The sequence below is a fragment of the Hippocampus comes genome, unplaced genomic scaffold (assembly GCF_001891065.2).
Source record: "Hippocampus comes isolate QL1 unplaced genomic scaffold, H_comes_QL1_v1.1 scaffold94, whole genome shotgun sequence".
NCBI classification, from domain to species: Eukaryota; Metazoa; Chordata; class Actinopteri; order Syngnathiformes; family Syngnathidae; genus Hippocampus; species Hippocampus comes.
Window position 1 is genome coordinate 147,943 of NW_017806059.1, and position 22,005 is coordinate 169,947.

The window sequence follows — 22,005 nt, forward strand, 5'->3', positions numbered from 1 at the left end:
CCCGGAGCCGGTCCTCGAGGCCAAGGACCGGCTCGAGGAACACATCACTGATACACACACATAGTCAAGCAAGTTCCGTGTGTCTTCAACAGCCCTCACCCTTTAGGTTGGACACACCCATGTATTAGAATCCCAATGAGAAATAAATGAGAGGGCGAGCGGGGAGATCCTTGGGTGATGTGCAGAGAACCGAAACCTAACGCTTCTCCTCGTTCCCCTCTCGAGTGATTGGTACCAGAATCCAGCGTGTCCTCTCCTCATTGGGTCTTTATTATGAATGTCTAATTGATAACTCTGACAGTAACATAATGACACAACTGCTGTGTTTAATAAATGAGCAACAGTACATAAACTTGCCTCGCAATCCAACTTACCTGCTGCTCTGTAAAGGATCTTGGGTTCAAAGAAAATGCAGGGATTCTTATCAGCAATGCAGGACAGAAGCAGCCCCTTGGCCTGCACTGGGCTACGAGGTACGACAACCTGCACACATAGATTGCATTGGTTTAAAGCCATGTTTAACACGAATAGTAATACAAAGAGTGATTCTGCAATTGTCATCCTGTTATTATAGCCACACTTTGCTCTTACAACCATAAATATAGTACACAGTGATGGACCTGTTAAACCCCCTTTACCACTACTTGCCTCATCAATTGTACTCAATTAGTGACATGGTTGCTTGTCTGTATTTTTTTGCTGCCTCCCGGCTTCTCCTGAATATAATTTGTATATTAAATGGTGGTCAACCGGTTAGCATGTCGGCCTCACAGTGCAGAGGTGCAGGGTTCGATTCCGGCTTCAACCTTCATGTGTGGAATATGCATGTTCTCTTCTTGCCTGCGTGTTTTCTCGGGGTACTCCGGTTTCCTCCCACATTCCGAAAACATGCGTGGTAGGTCAAAGGAGCACTTTAAATTGTCCCTATGTGTGAGTGTGAGCGCGCATGGTTGTTGGTCTGTGTGTGCCGTGCGATTGGCTGGCAACCGGTTCAGGGTGTCTCCCGCCCACTGCCCGAAGACAGCCATGATAGGCTCCAGCATGACCCTTGTGAGGATAAGCGGATAAGAAAATGGATGGATGGATGGTTGGATGAAATGGAAAAGTACAATAGGTTTTGTTTTCACTCAAGACCTTATCGTGGTCTAAGTCCACAGCAAGAAATGCTTTAACTTTGAGTCAGTGGTCAAATCCAGCTTGTAAACTTTTTTTTGTACATATCTGAATCCCATTTAGACTGCTTTGCAACCATACACTATATTTGTCATCCTGTCAATGTGTTTACAAGAGCAAGCTCAGTGTTGACAATGTGATTTGTTTGCTATGTTTGGCGCTTTTCATGACCCATTGTTGTAAAGAATTGTTATCAGAGAGTTTAATTCCTGCAAAGAATCAAGACAGCATGGGTGGAACCATTTTAAAGTTGTGTTCTGTATGACAAGAAGGAGCATGGAGGAAGGCAATCAAGTAGTCAATTAATTGCAAATATTTTGCTGAGGTCAATGCTTCAAATACCAGATGGGAATACCAAACGGGAAATGAAAAAAACAAATGTAAAACTTGTTTAGATTTTTTTTCTTTCCCATTGCCATTATGTCTACAAGTGAAGGGCAGGCATGAGAGAAATATATGCTTTTCTGCTTAGGTTCCTGCACCAGCGATCCAAACAGATAAGTGGAAGGGGGAACAATGTTTAAAAACAGAAACTTTTTAACGCAACTAATTTTACAATTCTATCAACCATCCCCAGTTTAAAGCAACCGCAGCTATGCTCTGGGCGCTCTTTTCTGCTGCAGTGAATGCCTCGTAAATGAGAAAAATTGTTTCTATTATTAAAATGTGATAGTGATACAGTGTCACTTGCATAACAATGTTTATTGACATTAGAGATAAAGTATTAAAAAGTTCTGATTCGGTCTTTTGTCCTTTGACTGATGGTTTTAACGCAGCTTTAAACTATTGTCAGACATGAGTGACAACTAAGGCAGTCATCTAATCTTGAGGAAAATCAAGGACCACAAATTGAGGCAAGCAAAGCCATTTGGCCTAGGTACATCGCAGTAAAATGAGTAGCTCATATATATCTACACAGTAGTGTCATGGAAATGGGGCTATAATGCATTGCCATGACTCTGTGTTTCCTTCTGGCATTAAAAGTGTGAACAGCATTTCAGGTCAAAGCAACAACAGAACAACGATGACTAAAGCTAATCAACAGAGTGGTTGAACTCAGGGTGTTGCTAACCCTCAGATGAAGCTGGCTGGGCTGATTGTATGCACAAAGATTAACATTTATCAGCGTTGACCTTTGTTGGGAGACAACATGTTTTCTGCTTTCAGTGATGGTTACTCAAAGTGGATCTAACGGTTTGCTGTAAACTATATAGTCATTCTTTGGCCGTGGTGAAATAAGACACTTTCATGATGATCACATGAATGTTAAGAGGATGCCAGACAATGACAGATTCTATTTTATCCTGTTACATCAATGTCATCAACACCATTTTTCAGGGTGTAATTCTTAGTGAACAACAATTTACGGTACAGTACATGCAGTTTTAGTCAGAAGTTTAAATATTGCTGGCAACGCGCAGAATCCCCGCACCTCCAAAACCTCGAAAACACTGCTACTATAGACAGTAAACAATTATGCTTTGTGAGGAAAAAAAAAAAAAAAAAACACTTTATATCAAACAAACCATGTCATTGCAACATTAACAGAAGTATTTGAAACTGACGTAAATCTAAAAGAAGCTAGGCAACACTAGAAGGAAAAACATAATAGGGGTGTTCACACGGCAAGATTTGCTCCAGTGCTACACCGGCGCTGCGCCAGTAGAGCGTTCACACGTGCAAATTTGCTCCGGCGTAGCCCCGGAAAACAGCTTACACCGGAGCAAATTTGATCCACCTCAGCGAGGTGGTTTAAAAATTTGCTCCAGAGCAAATGCTCGTTTGCGGGGCAGCACCGATGTAAAATGGTACGTGTGAATGCTACAATTTGCTCCGGAGCAAATGCTCGTTTGCGAGGGGGGAGTAGCCTCGCTACGCATGAGAAGAGTTGATTACGTACGGCGAGAATGCCTTGCTTTCGAGCTCTGTCGGACTTCCGTCATGTGTTTGTTTAATAACAAGACGTGGCTGGTAACAGTAGCAAGCACCTCTTGGGTTATACCATCTCAACTAGAACGGGGGGGGGGATAGTCCCCAAATGTCATTTTTTACATTTTTGCTTTTCTGAGTGTCACTGAAGTCATCGTTGATTTACGTTTTTGGGGGCGGTCACTCTTGAGCAGAAGGAATGGAGACCGAGAAGGAGAAGGACGTGCCTGAACAGTAGCTGCTTGAGTTGTGTATACGTTTTAAAAAGAACCAACACGACAGCTCATTTGTTTTCTGTCGTTTTGCTCCGCTGCAGAAACTGCCGTGTGAATGCAAGTGGAGCTGCACCGACGCTGCACCGGTGCTAATACGCTCAGGGGCTTTGTACGTGTGAACGCTCCACAAAATTTGCCCGGGTGCAAAATATATCGCAACAAAATACATCGGTGCGGCGCCGGAGCAAATGTGTGCCGTGTGAACACCCCTCATAAATGAGTGCACAATGATTACACTCAATTGAATTCACCCTTAACGGTCATGTAAATGAACATCTGTAAATGCTTTCTCGTTCCTACGGAACTTATCAAAGAGTGCATAGGATTCAAGTGTACGTAGGCACGAAATCGGGAGAAAAAAAAGCATACCAAAAAAAAATGTAGGTCATTTATCCTTGATAAGTCCCTCAATTTGGGAACATACAGGTACTGCCCTTGACATGGCCAAATCTATCCATACATGGTCAATGCAAGAGCAGTACATGAAAATGAATGAGCCATGCTTGCCAACACTTTGTGAAAGGTGAATCATGACGGGGGTGGGGGGAATGAACATCTAACAACAACCTCTGGTTGGGGCCACTGTGCTATTAAGGTAGTATGGAGCCCTATCCCAGGCAAAACGAAACATTAATCTATCTCTGAAATCTTAGACGGTGTACAAAAAGATGTTTGAGAATGGTCTGATAATCCAGCGGAGCAGGAAACAATGTCAGAGGTGGAGGCAGAGGAACGTCCATCTCAATCCTCCTGGAAATACCTGAAACTTCTGCTACTTAGTGAGTCCTCACAGAACATGTGTATGTTCCAGTGTTTACTATAAAACACCAAAACAACGGTCCTGTCAACATCTAAGACGTCCAGCACAAATCCATCCGTTCATTCTCCGTACCGCGGGCTTGAATAGGAGATCGGGGGGGCATAGACAAACGACCAGACACACTCAAAAACACACCTACGGACAATTTTGTGTCTTCAGTCAACCTACCATACATATTTTTGGAATGTGGGATGAAACTGGAGTACCCAGAGAAAACCTACACAGGCACAGGGAGACCATGCAAACTCCACAGTGGAAACACAACCTCTGCATTGTGAGGCGGACCGGCTAACCAGTTTATTCATTAATTACAATTGGTTTAAATGAATCCAACTATTACAAGCTACGATAGGCAACATCACATTTCAGTTAAAAGAGCAATTATAGGACCAGCTAGCAACACATTTTTGGCACCAACAGAAGAAAACTGCATGAACATGTGTGTGCAAGCCCGCGTGTGCAAAGAGAAATTTTAGAAATGATGAGGTGGAAAATAAATTATAAAACAGATGAAGATAAAAATTATAACTGGTAGTTTGTCTGAGAAATGTTACTTGTGTGGGTTATTTTCTTGACAGAAATGTATTGTTGTGGTCTCATTTGATTTTGGATGGCTTTAAAAAAAAAGCTTAGTTGAATAGAGCAGAGCGGTGACCACATCTGCAACTTGTAACTTGCTATTTTTCTCTGGTGGCGAGCTTCACTTGAGTGAAGCTTCATTTAAAATCGAATAGTGGTACAGAAAATGGCTGAACGGATATGACCTCTATGATCATGTGACAAAAAAATGATACAACATAGAAGGTGAAGAGTTCCGTTGAAGGCTGCTTGTGCTATTCTAGATTTACATCTGATTAAAGACAAAGTTTGATTGGATAACTCACAGTTCTTGTTTTCGGTCAAACAGTGACATTTTGTTGTCATTTTCTAAATATTATGACGTATTATAATCCATAATATAATCGGTACTAGAAGCATCTTCCTAAATATTTGAGGACAAGCTGAAACCGCAGGCCTTTGTAACTTACTCATGCTGACATGTCATCACCCTCCAGAGTGTTCCATGCTGGTATCAACATGGAGAATGGAGTGGAAGGAAAATGCACAAAAGAATCACTTCTCTGGGTTATTTATTAAAGGCCAATAATGACAGACTGGCAAGTGGCTTTTTTTTTTCAACTTTTACTGTGGTTCCCATTATTAGTGTGTTGCAACGGCTTATATAAAACAGATACTTCCAGAACATATGTAATGGATAATATAAACACTGCAGCACACTATGAGCACTGTGTGATGTACTGTATGAAGTAAGCACGCCACTTACTCAAATTTACAGCTGCACAGCAAGGCACTTTGTTTGCGCGCACTGTTGTCGGTAAATTGGGATGGTGTATGAGAAGCCTGCAATGTTAAGAATCATTTTCAATGAACCTCCAATCAGGAGGGTTTTCTTCCGTGAAAAATGAAAATCTAATACTGTATTTCATAACATTCAAATGAATACTGCTCCATACCTTTTAAATGCATTGCTTATTGCACTTTTTATTTACTACTCTTAAAACAGTTTTAATTCAGCAGTCACCCTGATTTCTCTACAAGGGTGCAGCTATGGAATATTTTCAGTATCCGAGTGTCCTATTGAAAATCCTATTGGATAATCCGGTATTTGGATAAAATAGATTTTTGCTTTGTTGAAAAACAATTGGGAACACACAACATAAAAGACATAGAACACGAATACAAGTCATTTCAAACGTAGTATTTCTGAAAAAATATAAGTCGTTAATTAAAGGAAGGCCTGTTTAATTTTACACGTGGCTTGTTTGGTAGTAATTTAATTAGTTTATCTTGGAAAAATACATAAGAGCGGAAAATAATGATATATTTCACTTTTATGGCAAGGTTTTCAAGATGAACATGTCCAGGCTAGGTCCAACGACATGAAACATGTGTGATTTACTGCTGGACAATAGACATTGTACCAGGAGGACACACAGAAAAACAATGCCATATTGCATTGCAAAAATGTACAAGGGGGTAACTAAAAATCGCAAAAAAGGCATAGCATGTTATTCCACAATTTTTACAAAAAGTGTACTTACACAAGTCTAGCCCCCGTGTGCACAAGAAGGCAGGCAGGCACGCACAACAACTGTTGATTTACAGTTGACATTAAAAACAAATGCCGTGCCAAGTATTTTTAACAAGTAAGAAGTGGGAGATGAGCTTCACCCCGCGAGGGATGATTTTGTTTCTCCCTTTGTGATCCCCGGCAGGCACAAGCAGCGGCGTTGTGGATGTTATTTCCATAACGCGATCGGAGACCGCAACAATATTAAAAAGTTCTCCAAAGCCCAAACTATTAAGTTAATTATATTCAAGGAAACAACAAATCATCATCAACAATAAACCAATTTATATGGTCTGCGTCTGTCAAAAAAAGACAATATGGACTTGTATATTGATACATGGGGTGCATTCCGATTCAAGAATGGTACATTTAATAGTGCAATGATTCGAAGTTTCCGACTTTGCGATTCAAATCCATTTTGGTCAAACTGATATCACAAAACCTTTTATAAGTGTTGTGTACCTCCAGTGTACTGGAGCACATTAGGCGCCAGTGCTCCATGATATTTTATACATCAGCTAAGAGTGAACCGCACGTTTGCTACAAGTGACGATTTGTTGATTGCTCAGTTAACTTGATTGTTTTTATTTTCATCTTCCTCACTCCATGGCGCCATTCTTAAATACATGTGACACCCCGTATGAAGCCACATTATAGTCAAGAGCATCCTGTACATGTCAACATTGCAATAAACTAGCAACAAATTCGGCAGTGGTCCTACAGCCCTAGGTAACATACAGTATGTGCGCTGTGACACACTCAAAGTGCATCCCTTGATCGTTGTAATTCAATGAAAGTTCCTTGAACAGTGAAAATCGGTAGAGCAAATTTTGACCTGAGGTACTCGAATTACTCAAGTACTTGTTTCAGCCCTACTCATACCTAAACACAGAATTCAACAGGTTTCACAAACCAATACACAGTCAAATGGAGGCATTTGAGAGAGCACGGCAAAGTTAAACATATGTCTGTCAAGTTTAAAACAGAAACAACAACTGTTACAAATATACAACAAAATGGAAATAGATTTAATTCGGAAACCGTAGGGTGTTTGCTGTATGGCTAACCTTAATGCCAGGGCAGTGGGCAAAGAAAGCCTCCGGGCTTTGGGAATGGTAGAGGGATCCATGGCCGACACATCCCCAGGGAGCTCGAATGGTGAGGGTGCCGCAATCAAACAAGTTGCCAGATCGGTAGCGGTACTTGGCAGCCTCATTGACAATCTACAAAGAGACAGATATGTTAGTTCCATTAAAATTTGTTAGGTGACAGATTTAACCCGACGAATGGCACAGTTTTGATTGCTGCAGCAGGAAAAGATAAGTTCTCTAAGTCCTAAAACGAGGTTGGGATCAACTGCAAAGAGTTGTAAGAGGGCATACCTTTTGAAATTACCCGGATTTCTGCATCAGCTCTAAAATTGATAAAAGGTTACAAAATTTGATATCTTTACATAAGTCACAATAAGACAAACACTGTCTTATTCTGGTTTGTCTTATCTAAGACAAACCGAGGAACACCATCTTTGTGCTTGCGGGAACCATATTGCCCCCAAGGAGCACATGAGTAGCCCACTGGACTGTCCTTATCGTGGCTCACCAGTTATGAGACATTGTGATTTCCTCGGAATGTTGGAAAAGTGATCATCAAAATGTACGCACTTGAATATTATTATTGAGTATCCATCCATTCTCTGGATTGCTTATCCTCACTAGGGTGGTGGTTATGCTAAAGCCTATCGTTATCATGAAGTTAATTATAGAGAGAAATTCATTGGTGACATGATCAGTGTCGTCACATAGGTCAATATCCATCCATTCATCCATTTTCTGATCCGCTTATCCTCACAAGGGTCGCGGGGCATGCTGGAGCCGATCCCTGAACTGGTTGGTGTTGCCAGCCAATCGCAGGGCTCACAGAGCCGAACAACCATCCACGCTCAGACTCACACGTCGGGGCAATTTAAAGTGTTCCGTTAACCTGCCGTGCATGTTTCTGGAATGTGGGAGGAAACCGGAGTACCCGGATAAAAACCTACGCATGCACGGGGGCAACATACAAACTCCACACATCAGGGCCGTAGCCGGAATCAAACCCTGCACCTCTGCACTGTGAGGCTGATGTGCTAACCACTCCTCCACCAGGCCGCCCTAGAGTAATATAAATCAACAACCTAACACGGTGGACAACTTTAAGGTTCAAGGTAATTTGAGAAAATACTGTAGGAGTGTATGGATATTAAACTGCTAGCACTTCACATTTATCAGCATCCGAGAAATGACTCTCAGTTTCAAAAAGGTTGGTGACCCCCTGGCTTCAAACCAGTACCACACAATTATATTTTTCTATTGTTTTTACATTGAACACAACATGAATGTCACACTTCAGGTAAATGTAAATGAAAATAAAAAGATGAATGTTTGAGTTCTGATTTCGGTGAAGATCCGAGCACATTGTATTGCCAATTTATGCAGATATTTCATATTCCAAAGGGTTCACATATTTTCTTTTGCAACTCTACATACGTAATTTGCCAGACAAATGATTTAGCAATGTGATTCATCGGGAGGGAGAAGTAATGGTTAACGGGAACTATTCTCTGAATGACTGATTAATCGATTGGGAGATGGGAGATATATTCTATGTCAACATCGGCCTCAAAAATCATTGATGCATATTTTGTTGTCTGCATCTTTGACAGAGCGAGGCACATTTATCTTCTGGAGGACACACAGTAACATAACATACAATGGTTAAATCTGCCAGAACTAATTTATCTCCCCAAGTGTTGTAGAACATAAAAACATTTGAGGGCTTTTCATAAAACACCCCCACTATGATAAACATACTTAACAGAAGGACCATGTATGACCCACGTAAAAAAAGCACAACTAGGATGTTTCATTATTGTGTTTATGAAGCTAGTAATTATCCATTAACATTTATTCTTAATGTAAAATTAATGCTAGTTCACATTAGGTGGGAAGAGGGATGAGTTACCTATAATAGTTACCTGTATTACAATTACACAAATTAAAAATTCCCCCCAAAATTGTATTTGATAGTGTGTTGGTTCAAAGACCCTATAAAGTAAAAATGTCTTCTAAATATGACAAACCTCAGAAAAAAATGTTAACAACCCTGCCAACTCTTATTACTAAAATTGCCAATTATATAAAATGAGGCTTTAAGACCATGAAAAAAAAAATCTGTGTATCCCTCCACTCTCAAATACTGTGGGGTTGTCCTCTGGCTGAATGCATTGAAACCACGCCCAGCTCATCTGTCAACTGTCAATGAAATAACACTACTAGTCATGGAAAAATGGACAAGGCATAGTCTCGAATCTTTCTTATGTCTAACATAACTAAATGTTTGAGCCACAAAAATATATCTGCTCAAAACCTCTGGTGGCGAGAATCCATCCCATCGGGTCATCAGGTGGCAGCCTGAAGCCCTAGTCCACAAGCCAACTGTCATGTCAGACTTTTTTTTTTTTGCCCTTGCTCTACTTATTTTTCTTCGTGACGTCTGTGCACTCACAGCCGATGAGGTGTTGGAAAGCAGGCATGCCGGCGCGAAGCCCTACTCATAGGCTAGCCGTCAAATTGCATTTTTTTTTAATCTAGCCTCCGCCTCATTCTTCCATCTTTCTCTGTATGATATGCACACGCTCAAGGCCAAAAACAAGGTGTGTTAAAGCAGCAACACCACGAACCTGAAGCCCCAGTCCACACACTGGCTCATGCTCGGCATGACATGCGTGCACTCACAGTGCACAGTGACAATGTTGCGCTCTAAACCAGCCAGACCTGTGAACAACGTAAAGGGAAGTATTTTCGGATTCTTGGAAAAGCTAACTGCACGTTGCAATTGTCGGATAACCCAAATGCAAACAAAGATGCTCCAGAGTTGCCTCACCCCCAACTCATCCGACAATTTGGTAACAAAGTAGGCTGTGTACGGCGTAGAAATGGGGGCATCGTTGTTTTTGTGCCGGGGCAATGGTCTACTTCTGCATGTTTGTGAATTTGGTGCATCTCGCAATTTGGTATCGAAAAGAGTAGACAAAATTTTAGACTAGCTAAAAGGAGGTCTATTGTTCAGCGAAGGTGGTGTAACATGATTTTGGCGTATTTGTTCGAAGCACAGGCAGACAAAGTCGGTGCTCTACAGACAAGTGTGGTGGATATCACGCAATTTCATTCATAAATAAGACACCAGCATGGAACAATCCCTCTGAATAATTGGAGAAATCAATTCATTGAACACATTATAACGATTACCAGTTTAAACATATTTTCATAGCAGCCCCCGTAACTTAACTATTGGTGCGAGGATCCACAAAAGTTTCGTACAGGAGGAAGACGTGTCCAATTGGCCACGTCACTTGCGCGGCCGAGAACATCATCTGCAAAGGGTGACCTTGCAGTTTACCTGCCAATGTCATGCACAGACTCTAGTGAGTCTATGTCGGTTTCCGCATGCGAAGCAAGGCGTACTCAGGTGGACTACACTCCAACTGCCCTAGTGTTAATGCAAATGAGGGATGCCGCCATAATTGACTGGGAAAATTTCGACAACCAAGTACAACATAGTTCTACATCTTTGCACGATTTCCGTAATCATCTTCAAATATGTTAAATGTATTTAGAAATATACAGTACCTTTGAATTCACTCTACGGGTTCCTTAAATGGAACAGAAGGCTCCTGAGTTATCCTCAGAATGTATGCCTTCCTTCAGTATTTATTCATCATTTAATATTGTTACCTGGTCAAAAGCAGGATAGATGTAGTCTGCAAACTGGATCTCAGCAATGGCTGTGGCTCCTGCAACAGCAACACCAATACCAAATCCCACAATCCCCTGCTCACAAAGTGGAGTGTTGAAGACTCGATCCTTCCCTGAGGTGACATTAAGAGAAAAACATGTACATTGGGAACCAGCAAAAAAAAAAAAAAAAAGAGAACACTGGTGGACACATCACTTGGTTTGACCCAAATGGGTCGGTCTCTTTTTGACTCAAATTGGGGGTTTTTTTTTTTTTTTTATCCAACTCTTTTTACAGTGTGCCCTCAGGACTAGTTGCCAGTATAGACAAACAACAAGTCATTCTCAGATTCACCCCATTGGAGAATTTAGAGCAGGGGTGCCCAAACATTTTGGACCGAAAATCAACTTTTCGATCAACCAACCTCCTGCGATCGACCCGTTACCGCGCACACGCACGCACATACACACACACACGCCATGATGAGCAACAGCCTGACACGGAGGTATGCGACGCACTTTTGCAGCCTGCTAACGATCGTAGCTCACACGTACCATTTTAAAGTGCTTCCCTCGGCCCTCTAGATTGCAGACTGCTGAGTGCTCAGAACTACCGGTGACGCAGGTCACGCCCCACCATAGGTTAAAGATTTACCTGTGTTATTTTATTTTTTTAATACTTTTTTGAAAATGAGACTGGTAGGATGATTATGGTGCAGTGTACATTAACACAAAAAAATATATTACTAACATACACGACACACAAATGGTTGTTTGTTTTTTTTCTCCTCTTCACCCCTCGCGATCGACTTGGGACCAGTCTGCGATCTACCGGTCGCTTGCGATCGACGTAATGGGCAGCCCTGATTTAGAGTCTTTAATGAGTACCCAGACAAAATCCACATAAACCCGGTGGGGTACTTTCCAAACTCCACATAGAAAGTTCAGACCTGAGGTTCAAACGCAGAGCTGTGAAGCACTTTTAATCTGAAACATACTGTATTGTCATACCAAAATATTTGTATCACAAAGATATACAATGGACCCCTGCTGTTCAAATGGCATGGACACACACACACACACACACACACACACACACAATATACATACATCATTTATTACATATATGTAATAAATGACTAATAACTATAACAGTGATGGCAATGGCGAGTGATGAAAAAAGCGGAAAGGGGCGTGGCCTGGGCGGGGGCGTGGCCTGGGCGGGGGCGTGGTTACTTACAAAAGTGGCACTAAACATGCTGAAGATGAAGTGTATTGAATTTACACACTATTTGAAACTTGAACAGAAAAAAATCCCAAGATTGCCACTATTCTTTCAAGTGAAAATTTGTGCAATTTTGCTTATGCATTCCTGGTGAGCACCAATATGTAACTCCAAATTTGCTGCTCAAAATCAAAACTAAAAAAGGAAACACATTCCCTGCCATATTTAAGATTTGTTCATGACTTGTATTCATAAAGTGTTGTGTAAATGTGATAAAAAGCTGTTGATTCTTACCTCATACAGTGATAGTGAAGTCCCACACTTTACTATATATGGGTTATGAATGGATTTTATTATATGAAGTGGATGTCTATTTACAGTATATACAACAATATACAGTTTCATGAGGTAGAATACGTTATTTTCTCTTCATTTTAAGCTTTTTAGCAAGCGCTAAAAGCTTATTGGTCCTCTCCATCTTTTTCCACCCTCTTTTTAGCCAACTCCTCTTGTTTTTACACATGACAGACAATGGTTCCTCTTTACTGGTTCCTATTGGGGACACTGTCAGCTTTCTATCCAACCAGTCCCATCGAAACGTGTTTTTCAGATCCGCATCTATCTGACGCACTTTAGCTTCGTCGCGAGTCTCGATAACATTCGGCATTCGCGAGAAAGGGGTTTCGGAAGGCGAATACGGATTGGTTCTGATTTGCATTTGCCGATACAGCGACCAATCACAACAAGTAAGACATCATACACGTCCAATCGCAGGGCTGTTTACAATCGGAAGATGGAAAGACTGATCGGGAGAGCTCGTGAAAACTCGACGATAAGGTACCTGACCCCCCCTAAAATTTTCTCAACGGATTTAGACGATTCACAAAAATGATCAGTTTAAGAAATAAAACGACGGATTTCCGCGTATCCGCGGAAAATTGCCATCACTGTATAATCATGTATAACATCATAAACAATTAGTTGAATTAATGCATCCATAAACACCTTAATTAAGAACACAAATTATTATATCCAGCGATTAAAAAACTAGGTACCATATACGGTACAAATACACTGTTTCTTTATATTCAGTATGTGAATAGATGTAACTACAATTTAAATCGTTACTTGCAATTTAATTTCATTTGACTCTGGCACATAAAATGGCAATTTTATCAATAAAGTACACATGTATTGATAATGTCTTGAAATACACTCCCAAAAACGCAATACAGGCTTTTTGTATGTGGCAAACCTGTTCAGTGATACCAAGAATTAAAAAAAAAAAAAAAATCAGATGAAAAACAGATCCTATTTTTGCCAGCGATTCCATTTTCCCTTTCTCCACCCTGTAATTTAAAATGGAGCCAGAAGAATGTGTCCTCCAAATTTGGATTAAGAATGTTATTTTTGCTTCCTCTTTATTTTTTTTTCTGTGCAATGGCTTAAAATGTCCGACTCACCAGTATTACTCATTAAATTCAATTTGGTAGGAACAGTACAGGTATCACAAAACCAAAAGAAAATTGACTGTGATGACAATGGACTTTTCTGGACATCCCGCAGTGCTATATGTGCCCGGTGATTTCCGTAGTCAAACCTACTTTTTTTTTTTTTTTCTTCTCTAGGTGGTGTGGCAGACCCGTTTTGTTTTCATTGTTTATGACAACGTTAAAAGATCAAATTTTTCACCAGGGCCGAAGATTGTGCTAAGTTTCAATCATAATAATTTCGACAAAAACAGCGGTCACTGCTCCGGCCCTAATAATGACAATAATATGTAGTATAGTCACATATTTAGGTTAGTTACAGCAATAGGTGGAATATTTTTCTGAAACATCATAGCGATATATTATAATGGTTGGTCAAATCTGTATTGCACAACCGTTTATAGGTGAAACAAAAAATGAAAATATCTCTACAACCTGATGTCCTCTGAAAAGAAATGACCTTTCGGCATGCATAAAGCCATCTCTGATTCAAATTTGCTCTTGACCAGTGTAACTAATCGATGATAAGATGATGATAAGGTCTTACTTAGCATGTGCAACATGTGTTTGCAATTCAAGAGCGAGGGTATAGTGAATTGCATGCATGGTTAGCCCTGTTGCCTGGCAGCAAGAAGACTCTGGGTTCAAGGCATAATGTGCAGTAAAAGCATTCCCTCCCTGTGCTCAGCCAAGTTCTCTCCAGTTGCTCTGGCTTCTTCCTACGGTCCCAAACAATATGTTTGGCTAATTGAAAGCTCTCTGTGTGAATGTGTGCCCGCCATGTGATAGACTGGTGATCGGTGGTGACTCATGAGGAATCCTGCCTCAAAGGCTACATTTGTTGCTTTTGGCCAACGTGTAATACTCTTCTGGTTAAGCAATTTGTTAATTTGGATGTACCTGTATGCTCGGGGTCATTGTCATGCTGAAATATGACATTCCTTTTCAGTTTCAGCTGTCTAGCAGACATCTAAAGGATTTGGGCCAAAACTGACTCATACTTGGAACTGTTCATAAGTCACCTCGGCTTGACTGAAGCCCCTGTTTCAGTGTGAGGGTTGTTGTTTTTTTTTTTGGGTGCTCGTCTTCTGTTGCAAAGGAAAAATATCAAAACAGCTTCATTTATTTCATCAGGAATAGTCAATGGATGAATTCATTATCACTGAAAGAAAATGGTGAGTTCCTTTATGCAAGGCGTTAGTCAACGTAAAATCCAAATATTTCTTCAACCTCCTAGAATGGTATATGTTAAACTGCGATGTGAAAAGTTATCTGCCATAATGTTTAACTCTTAGAACTCACAGTTTGTACGCAAGTTAGAAAGATGCAAAGGTGATTCAGTATGTTTTTGGAATCTATGGATGTGCTAGTGATCAGCCAAGTTTCAATCGAAGGTACAGTGCTGCCTTGAGATACGACTTTATTTCTATACTTGATCACACTTGTAGCTTGTAACAAATAGCTCAAATCATTTTTCCCCCACTGAAATGAAAGGAAATACCATTCATTAGTTCCAGACACCCCCCTAAAAAGGGAATGTGTTTTTAATGAGAGGGAAAAATATCTATATCATACTTTCTATAAAAACATTAAGTCATGCCATTAATACATGGAATTAAAAAGAAATCAACAGGTTTGATCACACTTTATCATACACTCCTGCAATGCACCTTGTACTGCTCATTTTGGTGTGCACGCCTTGAGTACGTGGGGGCAATACATGACATGAATACATTGTATTAGAGATTCAGCTCATCTCCTGGCTTCTCAGTTGAGCAATCAATAGTCATTCATTGCAGAGGACACAGATCATGCTTGCGAATAATGTTATTCTGTCTGAATGTGTAACCTGCTGCATGGTTTGCGTTTAGACAGATGCTAATTGTTAGCCTGTGTGCCGCTGCATTTAATGGGGCTTCCAACACACATTTTTGTTACTTTTAGTTTGAGATCTGATAGTGGAAATAAACAGCTTGTTTCTTTTTTGAAGAATATTTACTAATTATATTTGCCAAACTCCTGTTTACAGTGAAGTGAGTTGAGTCACCTGCCGCCATGTAGCACTTGTATCGCAAGTCGAAGCAAAAGCAACCGTCGCTCGATAGCTTGTATCTCAAACAATCTTGTAAGTCAGGTCACTCGTATCTCAAGGCACTCTGTAATTGTACTTTGTTGCAATTCAAGAAGTAGTAAATATTTAATGATATACTCTCATGCCAAATGTATGTCAGAGAAATGAGTAATTTAAATTCCAATTCAACATTTGGTCACCATGGTCAGATAACAATACTGCTTTCTATGAAACATAGCGACATGTCATATGTAGTAGAAGCAGTATATTTGCAGTATACATATACATATATAAATATTAAAATTTTTTTTTCCTTTTTGGGGGGGCTGGGGGGTGAGAAGGGGTGATCCAAAAAGGCGGTGGTGGGGAGCCGAGATGACAACATCATAAAAGCCATTCATATAGTGCGCGCCCTGCATTAACCTCTTTCCTGTGTACTTGCTGCAGGTGGGAGAGGTGTGCTTCTTCCCTTTCAGTAGTGAGAGGGATAAAAACAGCTTTGTGCTCGTCACTGTACACAAGGATGAGATGGAAAATAATGATCACTCTCCAAAAGGTCAACATTTCTGACGTCAATGAAAACAAAGGCAAAGCCAGCCACTGTGCAATTGATTTGAGACTCCACGTTATCAAAAAAACAAAACAAAACCAAAACCAAGGCAAACGCACCAAAATCAGCTGAAAATAGGTGGAAGACAGTTGAGTATGGTTTGAGATTGTCATTACGTAAGAGAATAGCATAAATCAGCAGAAGTGTTGCTATTTGGAGATGAGATTTGAGTTTTGGATTTAAAGAACAGAGAAGAAAAAAAGACCAAAAAAAAAAAAACAATTTTAGCTAAAAATGTATAGAAAAGAAACACCCATGAGGTATACCGTCGTGCATGTGATCCTTTATGACGCTACTGCTGCCGTGTTATAAGTTCTTGCTGTTTATGCAGTCAGAGCTGAAAGGGATCCACCATACTACTTCAATGGGTTTCTTGATAAAAGAACAACATAAGGAAAAAGAAACATACTTAACTGCAATTTTACAATTGTTAGTGTCTAATACCATATTTAAAAGTGTTTGTATCATATAGGATAAACACAACCAAATTCCAAAAAGCACCTGTTTAAGTGATGCACATAGAATTCAGAGGGCACAGGCGACTGGACATTTGAGCTGAGCTGAACTGAGCCCTTCATGGAACATCTACAGGCGCTATACTCACTGTTGATTGACAGACCTCAAGCTTGTTTCAACAGTTGCTGTAGAAACGTGCAATGCAACAGTCAAGTGACAACTCCAGTCACAGGCTTGGCAATTGCTTCTTCTTCTCTGCTCATCTGTCCTGTCCCTTAAGCACCTTCAAATGCACACATGTGGACAAATACTACATACCAGAACTAGATAACTGGTATGGATATATCACACTGGCATTCATTTTTTGGTTCCTGGTTATACATGCACCCTCTGCCTCATTGTCATTATTCTACAGCGCTTAATGCCCAATATACTGTACGTCGGAATACAAATACTGAATCAAAAATTACACAGTACCGCAGACCTTTCTCACAACTGACATTAAACTGATAGGAGCTGGGACACACATAAGAGGACCATGCAAGTCGTGATAACCATTGTAGTTTTGAAGATGTAATTGAAAGCCTGATGCTGTGGCAATTAATGTGGTTAAGCATATTACTTCAGTCATTGCTAAAACTGATTATAGCTGCATTACTTCGACATAACAGTTACAAGCGGTACAGTAATCAAAATGTATTAAGGAGTCGCCAGGATGTGTAAGCACAGATAATGTCATGAATACAAGCAGAAACTTTAATACCACATAGAAAAAATGATCAGGTACATATCTATACCAAGGACTAAATTGTTATTGTTCATCAAGAATAATCACATATTAGCTTTCTTAGGCTACAATGATGAACTATTTGCAAAAGGGTCCTTTTGGTCCTCTAGGTGAACAGTGAACTCTTACTGGAGCTGCAGAAAGTTAGGTTGTTGGGGTTTCAAATACTCTGCCGCCACCTTATGGTAAAGTAATACAAGGCAGAGGAAAAAAAGCAGCTTGATTTTAAAATTTACACAATGAAGAATTGGATGGATATTGACCAGGTTTCAACTCACCATATTTGTCTCTCAGACCCACTGTGCATCGAAACACCCCACCAAAGGCCACATCTTCTCCAAAGATGACTGCAAATACACAGCGCACAGTTAAACTTTCCTCACGATCATGGGTAAAAAAACAGTGAACGGTCTTATAAAAATCTGATTACATTGCCAAAGAGAAATGGACCCAGATTTATCGAAAAGGAGAAGTTAAGAAAACCTTAAATTTAATGACAAAGGCATAATGTGATGCTTTTGAAATAAGTTTCACACACAAAAAAACAGCAGAGGAAGAAAAATGAAACAAGCAATTTCTGAACCAGTACATTTGAACTTTTGTTCAACTGTTCTTCTTCAGCTAGTAGTTTCTAAACAATTTTGACACTAACTCAAACATTTGATGATTCTAAGAATCACAAGCACAGTCAGAATTGAGATGGCTACTCTTAGAAATGCTGAGTGCCGTACTTGATGAGAAATGTACACACACCTTCTACATGAGTATTTGCACACTATGAGAGTGAATGTTAATATACTCCGACAGTATTTAGCTCACATCTGACAAGCTGTGCCATTATTTGGAATTTCACTGCAAGTGTCTTTGAAGTTACTCCCACGAAACATGTTGCTATGGATATTAAACGTTATTATTGCTGTCAAGTGATAAAAAAAATTGTGTGATTAATTAGGGTCTGTAATTAATTTATCTAATTAATCTATATTTTAATTTCATCTAAAAATTACTGACAAAACCCCTATTTTCATTTTAAATTTGTTACATTATTGAGACAGATCAAAAGATAAAAGAAAACGTGGCATTACAAAGTATTTTATTGTTTTTCAGCAGACTTGGACAGATGCAATCCTAGCCATTTAGTTTCTGCTGTATTTGAGACTAGTCAAAGTCCCACCTGCAACCTTTAGTTTCGACCACAAGGGGGAATATCACTGTTTTGTTTGTTTTTGTAAATCTCCAAAGAATTACAAAATAAAAATAAAATAGAACATCAGGTACTTAAAAAGTGCTTACGTTGACATATCAAAAACAGTAAGAACAATTTTCTGAGCAATACAAGTTCTCAACACTGAACTTGCTTCAGATAATAATAAATAAAACAGACCCTTAAATCACAGTGCTGTAAGTTAGCACTTCAGAAATAACACTGTTCATCATGACGAACTGAAAGTGCTGAAATAAACATCAATCACTTCTAGTACTCTACAGAGGACAGATCAACTAACTATGTCTCATACGTGGGGTGTTCTCGAGTTTAGTTTGCCAAAGAGCTTTGCTATGTATAGCTCGCTCGCTATATTGCTAACGCTTTTGGTGCTAACGTTAGCCGTGGCTGCTCTCGCGACTGGGTGCTTTGCATTGATGTGGGAGGCTAAATTTGAGCTGCTTCGGTGGTATGCAAACTCCTTTCAAATGAGGCACAACACTCTACCTTAACAGTTATGTCGTCAGGGTGTTTTTGGAATGTAAATTTTCCATTCATTGTACCGAGAACTCTTACATCCTGCTCCATTTTCACCTCTCCAGTAGTGATGTGTCGTTCGCGAACGAGCCGGCTCTTAGAGCCGGCTCTTTGAAGTGAACGACATGAGCCGGCTCCTAAGAGGGAGCCGCTTTAATGGGAGCCGACTTTTTTATTCCTCCTGTTTTTTCCCCCTTTCGGTTAAAGCCGCACGTGATTGGTCAAGATCCGTGGTAGAAGAGGGAGGAGAGGGTTACACACACGCACACGCACACGCACACGCACACGAATTTGGACTGATTTCAACTTAATTGATAGTTCAAAGGCAGCGTGTAGACTGTGCAAGGTTAAAATGTCCAATATCAAATATTAATTTATCATTTGTTGTTTGGTAATCAAAGCTTACTTATGTTGTTTTAATGTAAATATTTAAACACTTATAAATATGCACAATCAGAGATTGGAACTTTTTGTTGACCTTTTTTTGAGATGGGTCTTTGTTTTTGTACTTTGTAATTTATTTTTTTGTAGCACTCCATGTTGTACGCCATGTTGAGTATGTTCAGAAGAATATAAATAAAGCCATATAAATAATAAATATTTGATATACTGTATATTTTTTACATTCGTAATTCATTTTACACATAATTTTACATTATTTTTGGTATTAAATTAATTTAAGCAACAAAAAAACTGAGGAGCCATTTGGGAGCCGAAAGAGCCGGCTCTTTTTAGTGAGCCGAGCCAAAAGAACCGGCTCTCTAAAAAGAGCCGGAATTCCCATCACTACTCTCTACTCCTCACCGGTGTTTACTCAGCCCGCCCGACTCCAATGGGAGCCTATCAGCTTCTGCTAAACAAGCCCCAACATAATGGCAGGCAATCAATGTCCACTTCAGGCTGATGTGTGTCTCTGTGCATGTTAGTAACATATATTTTGTGTTAATGCACACCGCACCCTCATCATTCTATCAGTCTCACTTTCACAAAAAAGTATTTGAAAAAGAAAATAAAATAAAGCAGGTAATCTTTAACCTACGGTGACGTGTGACTGCGTCACCGGAAGTTGTTAGCGCTCAGCAGTCTGCAGTTGCAGCTTGTGATCAGAGTTGTTGCGCTATATCTTTTATCGTTGTCATTATTCTCTTTCAGAGTTTGTTTTGTACAATCACACCGAGGGGACGGGCAAAGAAAGGGAATCTGGAGGGCCGAGAGAAGCATTTTAAAATGGTACGCGTGAGCAACGATCGTTAACAGGCTGCCTAAGTGCATTGCATGCCTCAGCGTCAGACTATTGCTCATCATGGCATGCGTGTGTATGTGTGTGCGTGCGTATGCGCGCGTGAGCGGTAACGGGTCGATCAGGTGGGGGTTAGGCGGAGAAAAAAAATAGTGTGTTTCCGGTAACGCGACCGACCGAGAATTTCTATGTCGAAAATGCAGACCGTAAAGTTTTTTTTTTTCTCAAACAAACCTCTACATTTTTGTGTAGAGGGTTTACATCGGTGCAAACTCTCGCGATATTCATGTTGAGCGCGTGCGTCGTTTGCCCTGTCGTCTGTCAACAACATTAAATCATGGCGGCAGCCGCGATCTCCGGCGACAGTTTAAACCACGTTTTCTGTGTTACAGTCGCATTCTCGCACCGTAATGTTAAGAAAATAGCATCCATTGATGTATCGAAAAAATTCAGCGAACTATTTGATGAACACCATGGGCCGAGTATAAACCACGTGAAAATAGCACAGTGTCAATGTGCCAATGGGTGAATTCTATGATATTGATGATATGGATATGTCAGTGTTTCAAGTTTTAAATACTTTACCTGACCTAAGATCGATTCGATTTAGATGTATAGAAAAAACACAAACAGTGGCAAAAACAGAAAGTGTAGACGTATTCGATGTCATGATGAAAGCAGCACGTTCAGAAAAGGAGAAAAACAAAGAATTTCAGAAGAAAACTCCAACGTAGGTGGGTCTAGGCCAGTGGTTCTCAAATAGTGGGGCGCGCCCCCCTGGGGGAGCGCGATGCTCCATCAGGGGGTGTGCGTTTGGCCTCGGGGAACATGCTTTTTTATTTTGTTTTTTTTTTTAACTGTCCTAGAATAAAGTGCAATTGCACCTCGACTACATTAGGGGACAGTGGCGCTCAACTTGGCAGAGTGCGCAGGGAGCATTCGTTCGGTGTTTTGTTCGGTGTTTTGTTCGCACTGAGCATGCGCTTTGCACACGGCACAGAGTATGAGTATGAAGTGTAGACACGAAGTCGACAGACGGAGAGCGAGAGACGAAGAAAAGAGGTCTACCGAAAGCGAAGATGAGTAAATATGACGAAGCGTATGTAGCGCTTGGCTTCACTGTGACTACGGTGGGAGGAAAGACATCGGAGAGCATGAAGCCAAATGAATTAAGGCGTCACTTAAAGACATTACACCCCAATCTCGTTGATAAGAGTTTTTTTTTCAGAGAAAACGTGCCGAATATTGCCAACAATCATCCCGTTTTGTGACTGCTACTTGTAGC

General features: G+C 40.3%; 1 protein-coding gene across 2 annotated transcripts in view; it reads right to left on the reverse strand.

Moving 5' to 3' along the window:
• The window catches only part of bckdhb (branched chain keto acid dehydrogenase E1 subunit beta), a 57,880-nt gene that overhangs the window by 31,675 nt on the left and 4,200 nt on the right, over window positions 1-22,005 (reverse strand). For both annotated transcript variants that reach the window (XM_019893067.1, XM_019893066.1), the window contains exons 3-6: window positions 18,018-18,086; window positions 11,101-11,234; window positions 7,396-7,551; window positions 375-483 (exon numbers count right to left, since the gene is read on the reverse strand). In XM_019893067.1, the coding sequence (XP_019748626.1) occupies window positions 375-483; window positions 7,396-7,551; window positions 11,101-11,234; window positions 18,018-18,086 (468 nt within the window). The remainder of the gene's footprint in view (window positions 1-374; window positions 484-7,395; window positions 7,552-11,100; window positions 11,235-18,017; window positions 18,087-22,005) is intronic.